Source organism: Cinclus cinclus, chromosome 13, assembly GCF_963662255.1.
Source record: "Cinclus cinclus chromosome 13, bCinCin1.1, whole genome shotgun sequence".
Taxonomy (NCBI): domain Eukaryota; kingdom Metazoa; phylum Chordata; class Aves; order Passeriformes; family Cinclidae; genus Cinclus; species Cinclus cinclus.
Window position 1 is genome coordinate 2558263 of NC_085058.1, and position 17164 is coordinate 2575426.

General features: G+C 53.0%; 1 protein-coding gene across 1 annotated transcript; it reads right to left on the minus strand.

Moving 5' to 3' along the window:
* Nucleotides 1–246: 246 nt before the first annotated feature.
* Nucleotides 247–12183, minus strand: C13H15orf39 (chromosome 13 C15orf39 homolog). Its single transcript, XM_062501689.1, has 4 exons — nucleotides 12070–12183; nucleotides 4301–7336; nucleotides 3906–3943; nucleotides 247–970 (listed from the first exon to the last, which is right to left on the minus strand). The coding sequence occupies exons 2-3, from the start codon at nucleotides 7293–7295 to the stop codon at nucleotides 3906–3908; spliced, it is 3033 nt and encodes a 1010-aa protein (XP_062357673.1). The 5' UTR covers nucleotides 7296–7336; nucleotides 12070–12183; the 3' UTR covers nucleotides 247–970.
* Nucleotides 12184–17164: the final 4981 nt, after the last annotated feature.

The window sequence follows — 17164 nt, forward strand, 5'->3', positions numbered from 1 at the left end:
TCCCTCCTTCTAAGGTCTGGCAGTATCATTCCCCTCTCTGCCCCTTTAGTCTCCACCAAGGTAGAGACTAAATGTGCATCTCCCACTTTCTCCTTTGGGACAGGATCTGGGAGGTAATGTGATTTGGTTTTCTTTTCTTTAAGAGTCTTTAAATCTTTCTTGCAGCCTTTTAGCTTAGATAAAATGACACATATAAGTTACTGTATTTAAAAAAAAAAAAAAAACCAAAACACATGACCTGAAGGCAGCAGTTCCTTATAAAGGTAAATCCAGAACATTTGTAAAATGTCTTCATTTATAACAACAAAAGCTTAGTCCTGGGACTATGGAAGTCACAATTCCCTTGCCCTTGCTGTCGTGCCAGAACTCTGTGGCAATTTAAAGGTGAAAATCCAAGAGGAAGGGGATGTTTATTGGGAATGGCATGCATAAAGCAGGAAGGGGGATTCAGAGGACAGAGGAGGAGGTGGGATGTCATCTCTGCAGTCCCTTTTTCCAAGGCTGGAGACGGTGCTGTGGCCATTTCCATGCTCCTCTTGCTCCAGCTCCACTGCAGCTCCAGCCATCCCCTCTCAGCTCACCAGGGCAGTCATGGAGAGAGGCAGGAGATGTGCTAAAAGGTGATCCATTCCAAGAAAAGCAGCTCCAGCTGCCGTGAGGGGCTCATAACCAACCAGCATCCCTGAGTGTGTCCCTGGAGCACCAATGAGCTGTTCTCCACCCTGAGCAGCATCCCCAGAGGGTCCCCCTGGCAAGGTATCAACATCCTGGAGGATCCTGATGCTGGTGGGAGCTGAGCACCTGCCTGCAGGGTGGTCTTGGCATCCACAGCTCTGGGAACTCGGGACCTTCCCATTCCCCTCATCATTTGGCTGTTGCCCTTGGGACATTCCTCAGTGCCTCCTTTTCCTTGATCTCTCCGTGGTTGTCACGTTATCATCAGCTTTCAGTACCTCCATGCCAGGGCTATCTGGGAGAGGAAGGAGTGGTTAGTTAGGGAGGGCACACCTCCACATCTGGAGCATTCCCGGCTTCAGCCTGACCCAGGGAGTGGAGCCTCCTCAGCCAGCTCATCACTACATGAAATCCACACAATTACACCTCCTCAAAATAATAAACAAATCCCATAAACTCCTATAAACCCACGTGGAAGAGAAGTTAACTACTTGGGAGGCTGCTGGCCAGTCTCTGGCCAGTCTCTTGAACCTGGAAGAAAGAAAGTTGCTGGTAATGGCCCTGAGCAGCAACAAAAGGTTATGTGAACAGAGCAGTGAAGTCACCAGCTGGATGGGACAGCCATGGGTGGCAGGTCTGACACAGCACCCTTGCATGGGCAGAGGTGGCCTGGAACTGATTGACACCTCCTTGATACCCCCAGGGTGAGTTTTCCCCCTTCCAGCCCCAACTTTGGCCCTCCACAACCCAGAGAGGAAAAGCTGGGCAGAACCCTCAGTAGGACAGGGATGTTGAGGAACCTCTGGATGCTCCCCAAGTATTACAGTGGGGTCACTGGTTGGAGACAGAGACGACATTACTCTCAGATCTTTGGGACAACAAGCCTTGTTTATTGTTTAGTGCCTCCTTTTATAGGGGCTTCAAATCTCCTGTGTTTATACATGCAATTAGTTGAGGTCTTAACACAGCCCAGCTCCATCTGCATTTAGGGCTGAGATTGGCTGGGGGTCCCCGTGCAGGTTTGAATCCAACCTATTCTTATTTACCCAGGGACCTGTTTACTGAACCAGGCTAGCTGAACTGGGTTTCTCATTTATGGCTAAATTATTTGCCCAGCTACAGACGAGCTGTGCTGTGGCAATTCCCCCTTTTTGTTTTATTAAAAAATGTAGTTTGTTTTCCTTTGCAGGCGCCTTGCAGAAAAAGACAGTATGATGATATAGATAATAAATTTAGTTTGAATAAGACTTTGCACTTAACTTGACAAGCCTAGTTTTTCTCAGCCAGGGATGCATCTTTTGTAACACTGGAACTGTAATATTCATATTCAGGAGCAAGTTTTTAAGATGGCATGCTGCAGGCTCATTACTTAGAAGTTACAATTTTAAAACTTAACCCTACAAACAATAAACAATTCAACTTAAAACTGTTTCAACTCAAACCACACGTATTTCTACCACTGATGTCTTCCAAATATTTGAGTCTTGGAGTTTGAGTAGGGTGATGGGCAGATTGTCTTACCACTGACAATCTTCTGCTTCCAACAAGCTGTCAGCTTGCTAGGTTATGCTGTGAATTGACTGAAAAACATGGGATTTTGAACTAAATTAACAAGGTGAAACCTAAACCGCTTCTTTACATCACCTAGGGTGTGCTAAGGAGCTTTCTTTTCACAGTGAGGGCTTGGAAGGCTTCTTCTGGATGAGGCTCTGCATGTTTACCCCAAAGGAATATAATTCAGCTACTGCAAAGCCAAATGAGCTAGAACAGCGACTAGTGACTCACAAGCATTCACCAATGGTGCAGAAGCAGCTGATACAGAGGTCGTGGCTGTTGCACACAACGCGATCTGCGGGTGGCGGCGGGCGACTCCGCTCTGCTCCGTACATGATGCCATGTACCAAAGCATGCCAATGATAATTTGGATTTAAATTCAAGCGGGGGCCTCAGCCAATCCCTTTGAACCCTGGATGCACTCCTATCGTTGGGCAGAGTTAAAAGATCTTTAGCCAATCACGTAAACGAGCAGGGGATTTGAAACCCATACAGAAAGACCAGTCAGACAATAAAATCACGGCTGCTGCTGCTGCGCGACCGCGGTGTCTGCTTGTCTCATTCTTGTCTCCAACACCCAAGTGACAACTGGTGCCCCGTGTGAGGACAAAAATTGCTGTGGATTTGCAGGGAGAGAGGAGGCAGCGGAGGGAGTTGCAGGCAGTAGCGAAAGCTGTGGGCAGCAGAGAGACTTTGTCTTGGGTTGTAATGCAAGATGGAACCAGGGGTATGTATTCTATCACCATCTGTTAATACAAGGTGGGGCAATGTTCTTTATCTCTTCCAGGACCCATCCTTTGTCCAGGGAGATAACTTCTATTAATGGGCCAGCTGTTAAAACCAGGTGGGGCAGTGTTCTTTATCTCTTCCGTGATCCATCCTCCCTCCAGGAAGCTATCTTCTGTAAATGGGCCATTGAGTCCCACTGCGTGACTGATAAAATTACATCATCCCAAATTATGTCATCCTGTTGTCATTATATCCTACCTGGATATAATCTGAGGTTTGGAACACCACAGTCAGCCTTTTCCACTGGATTCCCAGAGGAAGATCAGACCCTACTACACCACAACTGGACCTTCAGAGGAGAACTACATCGTTCTACAGGATCACTGCTTCAGCAGAACCACATCTGTCACCCAGGAGGACTGCAGCCACCACTTAATGGGACTGCTCCAACACCCTTACTGACAAGGTGTCAGGCTTTATTCTGACTCTGTCAGTGTTTCGTATTATTGCATTTTCCTTTTTTAAATTTTCCTATTAAAGAACTGTTATTCCTATTATTGTATCTTTGCCTGAGAGCCCCCTAATTTGAAATCTATAATAACTCCAAGGGAGGGGGTTTACATTTTCCATTTTAAGGGAGGCCCCTGCTCTCCGTAAGCAGACATCTGTCTTTTCAAACTAAGACAGAGCTGCAGGTGGCAGAGAAAGCTGTGGGCAGCGGAGAAAGCCATGGGCAGCAGAGACAGCCAGGCTGCCTGACAGTGGTTAGTTAGGAAGGGCATGCCTCCACATCCAGAATATTCCTTGCTCCAGCCCAGCCCAGGGAGTGAAGCCTCCTCAGCTAGATCCAGCTGCTCACCATCACGTGAAATCCACACAATTACACCTCCACAAAATAATAAACAAATCCCATAAATTCTTATAAACCCACATGGAAGAGGACTTACCTACTTGGAAGGATGTTGGTCAGTCTCTGAGCTTGAACCTGGAAGAAAGAAAGTTGCTGGTAATGGCCCTGAGCAGCAACAAAAGGTTATGTGAACAGAGCAGTGAAGTCACCAGCTGGATGGGACAGCCATGGGTGGCAGGTCTGACACAGCACCCTTGCATGGGCAGAGGTGGCCTGGAACTGATTGACACCTCCTTGATACCCCCAGGGTGAGTTTTCCCCCTTCCAGCCCCAACTTTGGCCCTCCACAACCCAGAGAGGAAAAGCTGGGCAGAACCCTCAGTAGGACAGGGATGTTGAGGAACCTCTGGATGCTCCCCAAGAACAGCAGCACCTGGAGCCTCCTTGGGAGAGCCCCAGGGACCCATCCCCAGGAGATGCTGGACTACCCACCAAGCTGCTGCTGGATGGAGTTGTGCCAGTGGAGGTTGAGCAGGTCAGGGTAGATTTCGCGAAGCTGCTTGAGCGCCAGGAGCTTCAGCATACGGGAGGTGCAGCTCTTCAGCTCCAGGTCCCTCAGGTGCTTCTCCTCTGAAAGGGTGGTGGGACGAAGCTCCACCTTGTGCTTCTGCAGCACTTGGTCCACAAAGCTCCCAGGCAGCTTTGGGAAGAGCTTCTCCTTCACCACATGGATGGGGATGAAAATGGCTCCTGCCCTGACAACGTAGGGGAAAGGGCAAGAGGACTTGAAGGCCTCCAGCTGGGAGAGCAGTTTGGTGAGGAGCACGGCCACGTCCTGGAAAGCCAGCCAGATCTCCTTGCCATTGCTGGGCTTCTGAGCACTGGGAGCCTTGGAGCCATTTTTGTGCTTGGGCAGGGATTTGGGCATCTCTCCCAGCTCTTCTGCCGGCTCAGCCTTCTCCAGCCACTGTCGCAGGAGCTCCGGGGAGGAGCGGGACACCGAGCCCGAAATCGTGTCACAGAGCGAGGTGTGCAGGGTGGTGAAGTACTGCGAGGGGGTCTGTACGGGGACACCACCAACCTGCTTGACCACCGAGATCCTCTCCGCCACTGGGGTGGAGGGGGCTTTGAGAAGCAGGGTCTGGGGAAGGTTTGGGCCGAGGATGATGCTGAGCTGGGGTCCAGGCGGTGGGAATGGGGGGTTGCTGGATGGAGAGGAGGCTGGGTGAGCCAGCGTGGGGGTGCTGCTGGGGGGGCCAGGCTGGGGGGCGTGGGGGCTGCCATCCTGCCTGGGGGGCTCAGGGTTGGGTGGGAGGGATGGCAGGCGCTTGTATTTTTGGAACATGAAGCTGACCGAGCTCTGGAAGTTGCTCCTGCCCCCAGAGTCTGCCTCGGGCACCGGGGGCTGTGCACCCTCTCCTAACCCCACCTTCCCCCCTGCAGCTTCTTTCTCCTCCTTATCCTCTCTGTCCAGTGTCCCCTCCGCACACCCTGTGGGTCTTTGGGTGTCCCCAGCTCCTACCAGTCTCTTCTTGAAGCTAAGGTCCAGCGCCATGTCCTCAGGGGGTAGCTCCTCAGTGCCCACCTCGTCAGGGCTGCCCTCCTGAGACTCCAGGTCTTGGGGCACAGGATTTGACATTTTAGGGATGTTTGTGTAACGGCTCTCCCCTTGGCTCTGCATTGCAAGACTGCCCAACCTCAAGCTGGACACCACCGAGACATCTCTGAGGGCAGCAGGCTCCTGGCTGCCATCCGTGTTTTGGGGTGAGGAGTGCTGCCACAGATGCTTCCTGCAGAACAGGACAGGGTCTGAGTCCTTGGCCCTCTGCAGGTACTCCTGGTATGGCGCCAGGCTGAAGACGCTGTGAATCACAGGCATGGGTGGGGAGGATGACAAAGCCTTGGTGTCCCTCAGGTCTTCCAGCCCCTTGGTGGGGGTCATAGATGGAGGACAGATGAGCTCCTTGGCTGGATCCTTGACCTCGCAGCCACTTCCTTCCCCTGGTCCACCATGGAGGATGTCCTGAGGGGCTGGGCTGCTGTTCCTCCCCCCTGGGCACAGAGGCTCCTCCTCTCCTTGCCTGGGTTTGTCCCAGCTGCCTCCTCTCTCACAAAATGTCTCAGCAAGCCCACCAGAGCCCCCAGAAAGCTTCTCTGAGCTGCAGACAGGTTGGAAAGCGCTGCCGTGCCTCGGTGCTGCGCGCCACTGCGGACCGTCCGCCCCGTGCTGCTCACACCCCAGCTCCGTGCCGGGAAAGGAGGCATGGAACATGGACACATTGCCCAGGCTGACTGCAAACCCCGGGTACCCCGTGTTCCTGGGCAGCTCGGCATCCCTGGGTGGCTCAGCATCCCTCAGCATCACCCCCAGCCTGGCACCCGCTGTCCTCGGCACGTAGGGCTCCAAGGGGCTGGGAAAGTAACTCCTGGGAGCTTGGGGCTTGAGGTAGGTGCCGGGGAAGGGCTCCCGGCTTCCCACGTAGCCAAAGGCGGGCAGGGCACTGGGCTCCCCCACAGTGGGAGCTGGGGGGTGGTAGAGGGGACCAGGTCTGTGAGGTGACAGTGGGTAGGGGGAGGGTGGGTAGCACATTGCTGACCTCTCCCGGGTCACTGGGCTGGTGTCAGGTGGCTGGAACTTGGGCCAGGGGTCCAGGCTGAGGCTGGGGACCTCCAGCACCTTCTTCTGGCTCTGGGGAGTGGGACAACTTGCTTCCAGGAATGGGCTGCTGGGGGGTGGCCTGTACTTATCAAAGGTGACACAGCAGCGGGGTAAGGCAATGGGGGAGCCCAGCTGCTCCTTGGAAGGCAGGGCCAGGCTGGATGGCAGCGGCGGGAGGCTGTGGTCGGAGCAGGAACCAGTCTTGTGGGGCTCGCTGGGGTGCAGAGGGTGGGTGGCAGGGGGCAGGGCCCAGTTTGCCTCCCCTGGTCGCTGCTGCAGGCTCTGTGCTTGTGTTCCCAGCAGCAGAGCCATCCTGGGAGCCAGGAAGGAGGCGGGGGCTCTGTACACTGGCGTGGGGACTGCTAGAGGGGCTGCCTTCTTCACCAGCACCGGCTTCTTCAACGGCAAGGGGCACCTGGGTCTGTCCAGCTTCTTCCTGGGCATCAGCTGCTTCTGGCTCGGACTGTCCTTGCTATTCTGAGTGTCTGGGGGCTGAGGCCTGGCACCCAGGCTCTCAGGTGGGTGCAGCAGGAAGCCCAGCAGCGGCTCCTCGGCCGGCACAGGCTGGCCCAGGGCGCCGGGGCCGTGGTGCAGGTAGGTGGGCACGGGGCTCCAGCCAGCCAGGGGCTCCTCGGGACCCTCGGGGCTCTGCAGTGGGCAGGCAAAGTAGGAGCCCTTGTAGTTGAAATGGTTTTCAGAGGTGGAGTGGGGCACGGGGCTGGACGTGCCTGGGATTTTGCTGGGCAGGAAGCCGGCGGCGGGCTCCAGATGAGGTAGCTTGTTGAAAATCATGGGGTCCACAGACTCCGAGTACCGTTTTGAGGTCATTTATACATCGGTGCGGGGCCAGGAGAGGTGAGCTGGCCTGCCTGGATGAGACACAGAATAAGCCATGAGCAAAGCAAGTCCCTACAACCAGCAGCCTGCAGTGGCACGGGGTGACAGAGGGTTAGAAACCACCCTGGGGTGGTGGTTAACAGTTATGGATCACCCTCATTAGAACTGGACCAGTTTGGCCCGTTAGGGATGCAGGCAGCTATTGGCCAGTAAGAGGGGTGGCAACCAAATCCAGCCAATCAGGGCCAGCAGTGCAGGCTTTCAAAAACCTATATAAAAGGGAATTGCGCTCAGTAAAATCAGCCACATGAACCTCATGGGCCCATCTCGACTGCGACAGTGGAACAGGGTGACAGAGGGTTAGAACCCACCCCACAGGGTGAGCATAACCCAGGTTCTTGTTAAAGGACCCCTTAAGGCTGACTAGAGTGAAGCAATGCTGAATTTTTATGTGTTCATTAATCTATCTATCTATCTATCTATATATATATATAAATGGGGGTTATACATATATATGTATATTAATATTTATATGGGGTTTATTTTAGAACAATTTGGTTGCAGTAGAGCCAGTCTGGTTATTATCTATTGTAATACAGCAATATAAAAGCATGAAAATAACACTTCAGAAAATGCCTAAGGGAATGGTAAGAGTAGAAAGATCCCACCACGCATGGATCTTCCAGTAAGACTGGGAGGTTGCAATTCCACTGTGATGACCTAGCTGGGGTGAGGGAAGCAAAGCAAACACAAAGTTCCATGGGTTAGTATAATGCTCAGGCTCGGCGGGAAAGCCCAGGTACCAGCCTTGGGGCAGGGAGTTTTACTCTGGATGATGTTTTACCCAGTTCCGTTCATCTCTGAAAAATGTAGCCTCATCACTATCAATTTCAAGCCTTCCAAGGCAGAACATGAAAGGTCAGTACATATCTTTTTTGTTCCAAATATGCATAAGCCCTTGCGGTAACTCCCAGGCTAAGTCTGGTTGATACAAAAATTACACTTCCATAACATAAAAAGCTTTTCCCACGTTATTTCTTTTCCCACGTTATTTCTTTTCCCAAGTAAAAAGACAAAATAAACTTAGCAAAACTTAAAGTAATGTATAGAAGTTGTTTGACTAATACTTGGTCTCCAAATGAGTTACTTTCGATCAAAACACAAATACAACTATAAATAAACCGATAATCTTAGCACAAGCTTTTGGTGCCATCAGGCAGGCCTCGGATGAAGACAGGGAATCTCTGCAGAGCTGAGTGCACTTCCACAGGGAAATGTCACTGCAGGTCCAGTAATTGTGTGTGCATTTATTGGAGACACAGTCTTTTGTACACCTTCTACAGCGTGGCCAGTCGTCAAGGCTTGAATTGTGCAGGGATCTCCCCTTTCCACAGGATCCGACCCTTGCTGCCAGTGGGGGAAGTCCTGGGAGGCTGGCGGGCTATTTCTCCATCTGTCTCCTTGGAAAAGCCCTGTGAAGCTCTGGCTGCTTTGGTTCCAAAGCTCAAAGAGCGACTGTTGCAGGCAGCAGGGAGCAAAGCTGGGTCAGCTCAGGTGAGGAGCCAGCATACACAGACACAGAGTGCCCAAAATTCCCATCCCCCGCTTCACCTTGTCAAAGTCATTTGAGATTTTTACCCCCAGGCAGCAACTCAGCCTCTCCCTTAGGGGATTTGGGGCTGCTGTGGGGTGGGTGCCAGCAGGTGGAGCTGGCAGCCTGTCCCAGAACAGTCCTGCATCCCTGAGAACCCCAAGTGTTCTCTGAGCATCACCTGACATCACCCAGCACAGAGGATCTCCTGGAGCATCACCTGAGCCCCAAGAGCACCACTGGACCATCAACCAGGATCCCCCCGTATCCCCTGAGCATCCTGTACATCACCCAAGCAGCCCCAGGACAATCCTGAGCGTCACTCAGCACCCTCCCAGCACGGCCAAATGTCACCCCTATCACCCAGCACACACAGCCCAACAACCCCAAGCCTAGGGATGGACTCCCTACAATAGGATCTCCTAATTTCTTTTATTTTCCCCCTTTTGTGGCAGCATTAGCAGAGAAGCCTAGGAGGAAATGGAGGAAGAGCACGTGGAGATAAGATAAAAGCCACATCAACAGCAGGGGAAACAGAGCAGATATGGGGGAAGACTTGTGGGGGAGATAAGGGAGTGAGACACTGGTGGTGTTGCAGCTTTGCTGGGAGGGGACCAGGGCTCCCCAGCTCACCCCAAAACAGCACAACTGAGGCTGCACCCCTCACTGAGCCTTCCCGGTGGGTTTCTCATGCAAGCTTCAACAATTCATAGCTTTCCAGGCTCTGGAATCCTCTGAAAACCCCCACGGGAGCCTCACTGCTTCCCTCCCTGCTCGCACCCTTGGAAGCAGCTCCTCCTCATCGTTTCCAACAGTTCTATCCTCAGGATAAGTCCTTGGGGTAATTTCCAAGACATGCAGCACCAATGAAATCTGCCAGCACCTAGATCCAGGGAAAACAGCAACAGCTCCCTTGGAATTGAAGAAAGCTTGAAGAAAACCCCAGAGCGGGTTATTTTCCTTCCAAAGGGGATCTCTGGCGAGGGTGGTGTTTAAATCCATCTCCTTGGGAGATGCTGCGTGGGAGGGCGATGCAGGCACTGCATCCCTTCCCAGTTGTTACAATGTTAGGCGTGGGCAAACTGGGACAGAAATCCAGGATCTTGTGAATCCTGACGTTTCCCAGCGCTTTTTCCCCCTTCCCCGAAGCCCCACAAGTCCCCGCCCTGGGGATATTGTGACACTGGCCCCGCTGTCGCCACGGGATCGGGTGACGCTACCGGCAACGATGCAATCGCCCTGTTTCACCCAGCTCCGAGGTAAATTCTGACCGGAGGGCTGTAGAGCAGGACGAGTGAGCCGGGCACAGGGATGGTCTGATAGAGCTCTTTAACCAAATTAGGGAGAGGGGCGCCCTCTGCCCAGGAAACCCACAGGGACTTTGCCCAACCGGTGCCATCCCCTCACCTGCACCACGCCAGGAAAACCGCTCTGCTTTTGCTGTCACCATCAGCCTTTTTTTTTTTTTTTCTCTCTGGGATTATCCCTCTTTCAGCCACCGGGGGAGGAGAGGGGCCTGTGGGAATCAGCGCTGAAGGGGGGATGCCTGGGAGAACCCCAACACATGCATCCAGTAATTCCGAAACCCTACGGCTGGGAAAAGCAGCGCACGGAAAAAACGCAACCCGTTATTCCTCTTTTTTAATATTCTTTTCGTTTTTTTTTTCTCCCTTTCCTCCTTCGCAGGTTTTTTTTTTTTGTTTGTTTGGTTTTTTCCCACAAGGTTTGTCGTTTGGCCGCCAGAGAGTAAAAGTAAAACCAAACGCAAGAGGGAACACGTGCCGCACCAGCGAAACCTCCCCGGTAAGCTCCCGAGGGAGCCGCATCTGCCGCGTTTTGGGGGTCCAAAGGACACGGGAGGGCTCCCGCTGCTCCTCGGCCTGCCAAGGCCGTTGGCATCACCTCAGCCATCTCTTTTTGCTCCGACAGCTCCGAACAAGGCGCCCGTGTGTGTTTAGCACCGGGACACGCAGGCTCCCCGGAATTTCCTCCCCGGGATGCGGCTCCCGGAGCCGGAGCCTCTCACCGCGGTCTCCCGCCTCCTCCATCGCCACGTGATGCCAAAACCAGCCGCCAATTCCCGACCAACCCGCAGGAATCGAGAAATGAAGTCTCCTAAACCCCCGGCCCCCAGCAGCCCCAGCTTCCCCCCCCCCGAGGTGCTGCGGCTCGGGGGAGGCTCCCGGGGTCTCCCCGAAACCAATGGACTGCACCGGTAAGGAGGCGGATTCCCCCGGGCGGCTGCAATCCTGGTTTCACAATCTCGGGGATTTTGGGATCCTGCCGAGGAGCTCACCGTTCCCATGGCCGGCGGGTTCGGATGAGCTCACCGGCGTGGCTCCCCAAACTTCGGTCATTTGGGGGAACAAACGAGGGGCCTCAGCGCTCCCAGCTCCCTCGTTCCACATCCTGTCCCTTTCCCAAAAAAGTTTGCAGCTCCCCAGCTTTTCCCAGGCTGGAGACTTCCCGTGGACCAAGCCAGCTGCTTTTTAAGGCACTATCCCTACGGAATGCATGCACCAAGCCACGGCTCGTCTGCGATTAAAGCTGAACACCAGCCCCCCCCCCCCCCCCCCCCCAGGAATATTCACTTTTATTTAAAAAAACCCAAATAATTTCACTGATAATCCATCGGAAGGGCTCAGTGACTGCGGCAAGATTAAAACCCTTCCAAAGCACAGCGATCCCATTCCGATGTCACATCCAAGGTTGACCACGGTCACGGCCGGGACCCCCTCGGTGCCCGCAGGCCCTCGCTAGGACACACATGGATGTGGCAGGGGTGGGTGGCCGTGTCCGTCCTTCTGTCCCTTCCGCACACCCACGGCCACCGCCTTCGTGTGGGCAACACTCCCGCGACCCTCAAAAGAAACCTCTCGCAGGAGCTTGAGCGCATTCACGCTGCGGAGCAGCCGCATGATCTAAAGTGTCCATAAATGGGTAAAATCCCGGGATCCGGAGCCTGCAACCCGCTTTTCCTTTCCCAAGGAGAAGCAGACGATCCCGAGGAAGGAGTGCAGGGATCCCCCCTCGCCGCTCGAGATTTTCACCCTCCGAGGAAGCCCCGGGGGGAGCCCTGCGGTGGCGGGGGGTGCCCCCGGCCCCGCTGCCCCCGCATCCCTGAGCTGCACCGCGGCTCCTGCGGGACGCGCATCCCTCCGGCCCCGCACTCACCTGCGGCTGCGGCTCGGTGCCTCCCCCGGCGCATCGCTACGGGCTCGGGCGGGGGGCTCGGCACGGACGGGGGGAACGGGGGAGCCGCTGCCCCTCCTCGGCCGGCAGCCCGCGTTGTGCAGAGGAAGTGGGAGGAGGAGGAGGAGGAGGAGGAGGAGAAGGAGCAGGAGAGGGCTGGGTGTGCGTGTGGGCCGGGCGGAGAAGGGGAGGGGAGGGGAGGGGAGGGGAGGGGAGGGGAGGGGAGGGGAGGGGAGGGGACGGGACGGGACGGGACGGGACGGGACGGGACGGGACGGGACGGGACGGGAGAGGAAAGGACGGCGCAGCCACACGTGCTGGTCCGGGCTCTGCCCCTGCGGTCGGAGCCGCTGTACGGAAGGGTCCCCGTTACAGCGAGCCCCCCGTTATAGGGGAGGGGCCCAGGGCTGTTAAGGACAGCCCTCCCTGCACGGTGCCTCATTGAGGAGACCCCACTGTGTGCAGCCCCCAGTGAAGAGGCCACCATTTCAGGCAGCCCCCATTAGGAACTGAGGGGCGAGCCCGTTAGGGACGAGCGACATCAAGGGGACTCTCCTAACAAGCATTCCCCCATAGGGAAGGGTCCCCATGGAGGACCCCCCACTTACAGGCAGTGTAAGCACTTAGGGGAGGTCACCCCAATTACAGATCTCCCCGTAGGAGAGGACTCCCGGCAGGGACCCTCCGGCGCAGGTGTTGGTGACAAAGTCACGGTTCAAGGAACGCGATGTGGCTCTGAGCGTCCACCAGGGCTCGGTAACAATTCCGTGCCGCCCAATCCCGTTTAGGCGCTCCACGGCCTCCTGAGTAACAAATTGTTCAAAAAAAAAAAAAAAAACAAAAACAACAACAACAACAACAACAAAAAAAAAAAAAAACCAGGCGCGCAGCTCACCCTGACACTGCGGACCTTCACATGTAACATTTTCTGATGAACTGTGCTCGTCTTGAGCCATGAGCGCACCTTGGGAGAAGTCACCCGTCCTGTATCCCGGCGGATAATGACACCTGCTTAACGACTGCACCGGCGCTAAGGAGTTCTAGTTCCCAATTTCGGTGGCACAAGCAGTGCCCGTGAAGCTGTGCGGATTCCCTGTGGAACAGCAGCTCCCCCCTTAGAGAGCACAGAGACGCCTTCCCCCAGGCTGAGCCCACCGCGATGCGGCCGGAGGTCACACAAGTCCCTGCGTCCATAAAAAAATCGCTTTTCCATCTCCAGGGATCCGCCGGCAGCTTGGCACAGCTCCTGAACCCCTCCAGAGTCACTCCCGGCACCAAAGCACGCTCCCTCCTCCTGGATTTAACCTGCGCCAGCCCCAAGTATCAACACGGAGCGTTTATCGAAAAGGAGTCGCGTCTGGAAAAGCCCATGCAAACATTCCCGGACTAATCATTAACACTCATAAAAGGCACGTAAATATGATTAACCCAGTGACACAGATCCGGGGAGATTAAGTGCGTTGCCCAAGGCCGTGAAGCAGTAGCAGAGGCTCAGTTCCCTCAGGGAGTGAGAAATAAAGATAACTCAGTGAAAAAGAAATAATCCCAGTTTTTATTATTTAATTGAAAAAAAGACCGAGAAAGCAGGGTTTTGAATTCTTCTCTCCTTGGCCTCACAAGCATTATTTTCTACTTACAGCTTTAATTTATAGCAGTTTTGTGGCAGCAGCAAAGAAAACAAGGATCTGGGAGGAGCTGGAGCTGAATTCCCAGTCCCTTGGCTCCGAAGTTTACACACCACTGCTTTGTCTGGAGCTCATCGATCAGGTGTTGCCATTAATATTTTCTTTGGTCAAATGTAATGCAATTAGAGGATAGTTATGACGTTCAATTATGAGATGTTATATATTAGTGTGCCACATAGAATAGTTATTATGTATTAAAACAAGCAAATGGGTGGATAATACAGCTTATTTGGAGTTATGGGCATTAAAACTGTCAGTGTTCATTTTTACCTCAGTGAACAGAATCACAATTCCCTCGAAATGGCAGATAATCCCTTTAAGCTTGAGTTGGCTCATACATTTACATAAATTTGCTCAAGAAACACCTTTCCTCATCCCTGCTTGGCCACATCTCTGCTACCAGGCATCCAGCTGGACTCTGAAAGCTAAATTTCAACAACACTTTCTCACTCTTACATTTCTCTGGCAGAAAGAGGGGAGTTTCTACCTGTTGTCTCAGCAAATACCTGCTGTTTTGTTCTTTTTCCTGTGAATTTCCTCCTCTCAACTTCCCAGAGTGTGGTTCATCTCTGCCTTAGTGACTCAGATGACCTGAGCAGCTCCTTGCTGAGGTATCAAACCTGCTGGCACAGGAGACACCAACTCCAAAAACCATTATTTAATTTTTGTTTTATTGTTTTAATTTTTATATTAATTTTTAAAGACTTGGGAGTATGTCTTTGGGGGAAAGATGGGTGGCGATTCCCACTCAGGGCCTGGCCTTTTTACCCCTCCAGCCATCAGCATCCTCTCTGTTTGGTACCCAGTGATGGGAGGAGCCCCAAAATCCCCACAGGCCTGCTGTGGGCTCAGGGAGATGAGGATTTGACTGTTTCAGTCAAATTTTGGCCGTGTGGTTTTCAATTTTCTTTTTGAGGCTTCTCAGCCTCAGCATCTCTGTTCAATCTGTTGTTTGCTGGGTTGTGGTTCCCTCTAAGTGCTCAGGATACCTGCTGGCTTCACAGGGTCCCCAGGTTCCCTGTCTGAGGTGGGACACCCATCCTGGGGTTCACCCTGGCAGACACAGGGATGTGGGGGCTCCAGGTGGGAGTATGGGCATCCAGGCAGCACTTGGAGTTCATTGCTGCTCCCCAGCCACACCGCTTCCCCTATACCCCAAAAAGGGTGGGTTCTTGTCCCAGCCTTTGCTCCAAAATTTGTCCTGGTGCTAATTAAGCCCCCCAGAAGGATTTAAGCCCCTCTAGGAGGGCAGAACCCAGAGTGATGCTGGCCAGGGGTTCAGGTGATGGAGAAAGGGGGGTGGTCCCCAGCTCGCAGGTCTGTCCATCACCTCTCCCTGTGGCAGATCTGTCCAGGACCAGATTAATTCATTCATACCTTGATTCCTTTTCCCTCTTTTTTCCCCCTCTTCTCTTTGATTTGCTTCCCTGTAAACTCGTGCTTTAGGTTCAGGAGAGATCAGCTACTCAACTCATCCCCTGGCGACAGGGAGGGGTGGGATTTAAAAGCCACCCTCTGCCACAAACCCCACAGCTCCCCTGGTTTTAAACACAGCAGCCCTCCAAAAAGACCTTGGGTTTGCTCCTAGGGACCAGACAACCCCTCTCCACACCTCAAATCATCTGGCAATGCCCCAAATTATCCAACAGAGCCAAAACAGAGATGGTTTCTTTGGCTCAGGAGCCATTTGGAGGGGAGTGGGAGATGGATGGGGCCCTCCTCTACAGCTGAAACACGTCCCATGTACGGAATGAAGGCAAATCCCCTCGGTCCCCAAAAGTATCTCCAAATTCCATCCCACTGCAAAGGATTTGGGACACCAGCACACAAAAGAGGACAAGCAGGGGCTTTATCCCACCCCACTATCCCCAGGGCTCCTGCCGGGGACTTCCCTGCCTTGTTAGCAGTTCTCACCCTGCAGACATCCTTGGAGTCAGCAGCACCCCTGATGAGGCTCTCATTAGCGAGCTAATTGGAATAAGAGAGCTGTACAGACAGTCCCAATTTCCCACGCACAGCCTGGCTGGAGGACAGGGGCAGAAGAGAACAGGGATGAAGGGATGGAGTAGTGGGGGGGCAAGGATTAGGGAGGGCTGTAGGGAGGGCTCCCAGCAGCTGCCATTGTGATTCAATTTAAAATACACTTACTGTGAAGAGAGGGATCCAGGCTTCCTCATCCCACTCATTTCTTCTGGAGCCAAGAAGGAGTTGAAGCCTTGGAAGCTGCCAGCTCCTTCCAAGCCTCCAAGTGAGTGCTGGCAGTTAGAGAAGACCCAAACATCCTCTGAAATACCCACATCTCTCCCTGTCCTGGAAGTCACATCCCACACTCTGAGAGTCTTTTGGGGTGTGGATTTACAGCTTCTCCCACCCCTCTCTGCTCTGGATCTCCTTCTATTCAGGGTAAGATCCCGTTTAGGAGAAAATTGGGTCTGGATTTTTAAAGTCCTTTAGAATCCAAACCATTCTATGATTCTAAGAAAATATAGCATGGGCAAGTCTGGCTGCTCATCAGATATTTTTCCAGCTTTATTGTTGCATATAGGTAACACCTTACAAAAGTAAGGCCTTGTTACTTTGGCTATGCATAGATAACAACTAGCCTGGTAAATTCCCACAAGGAAGGAATGGGAACAGTGAGATCCATCTGGTACCTGTTAAAATAAGAAGTCTAACCCATGAGAATCCATGAAGAAAAAAATGTAAATATCTGTGAAGAGGAGAACCTTAGCACATATGCACACGAGCACCTACTGACCAATGAATGGAGTGGCAAGAAAGTTATTAGCCAGTTAGGATTAAACATGATGCTTTTGAAAACTGTGTAAAAATAGGCTGTGAACATTAAAATTCAGCTTTTGCCACTTGACTTTTGAAGTGTCCATCTTTGTCCGACCTCATAGCGACACTTTATCTCCTTCAAATCCTGCCAGGGCCTACAATTATTGATAAATAAATAAAAATCCCAAGCTACCCTGCTTGCTGCCCCAGGAAAGCAATAAATCCAAGGCCCAGCAACCCAGAGATGCAGGTACCTCATTATCTCTAGATAATTATCTCTGGTAATGAGATATCTAAGCCCCAGCAAGAGCAGAGTGGGAATAAATCCCCAAGTGACATGAAACCTCATCACCTTCCCACCCAGAATCATGGAATCGAGCAGACCCCACCAGCCAAGAGAGTTTTTCTCTGCTAAGTCATTGCCTCAGCAAGCTGCTCTCCAAGGAACACTGAAAACAAAACTAATCCTGTTCTCCCAGGAGGAGGAATCCAAAAATAACCCCGTGGATGAATGAGCAGCACAAAGCCAAGTGCTGAGGCTTGGGTCGAGTCTGGGAGCTGAAAGTTTTCCAGCTCTATGTTCCTGCTTGAATTACTGCCTGGGCATTCAC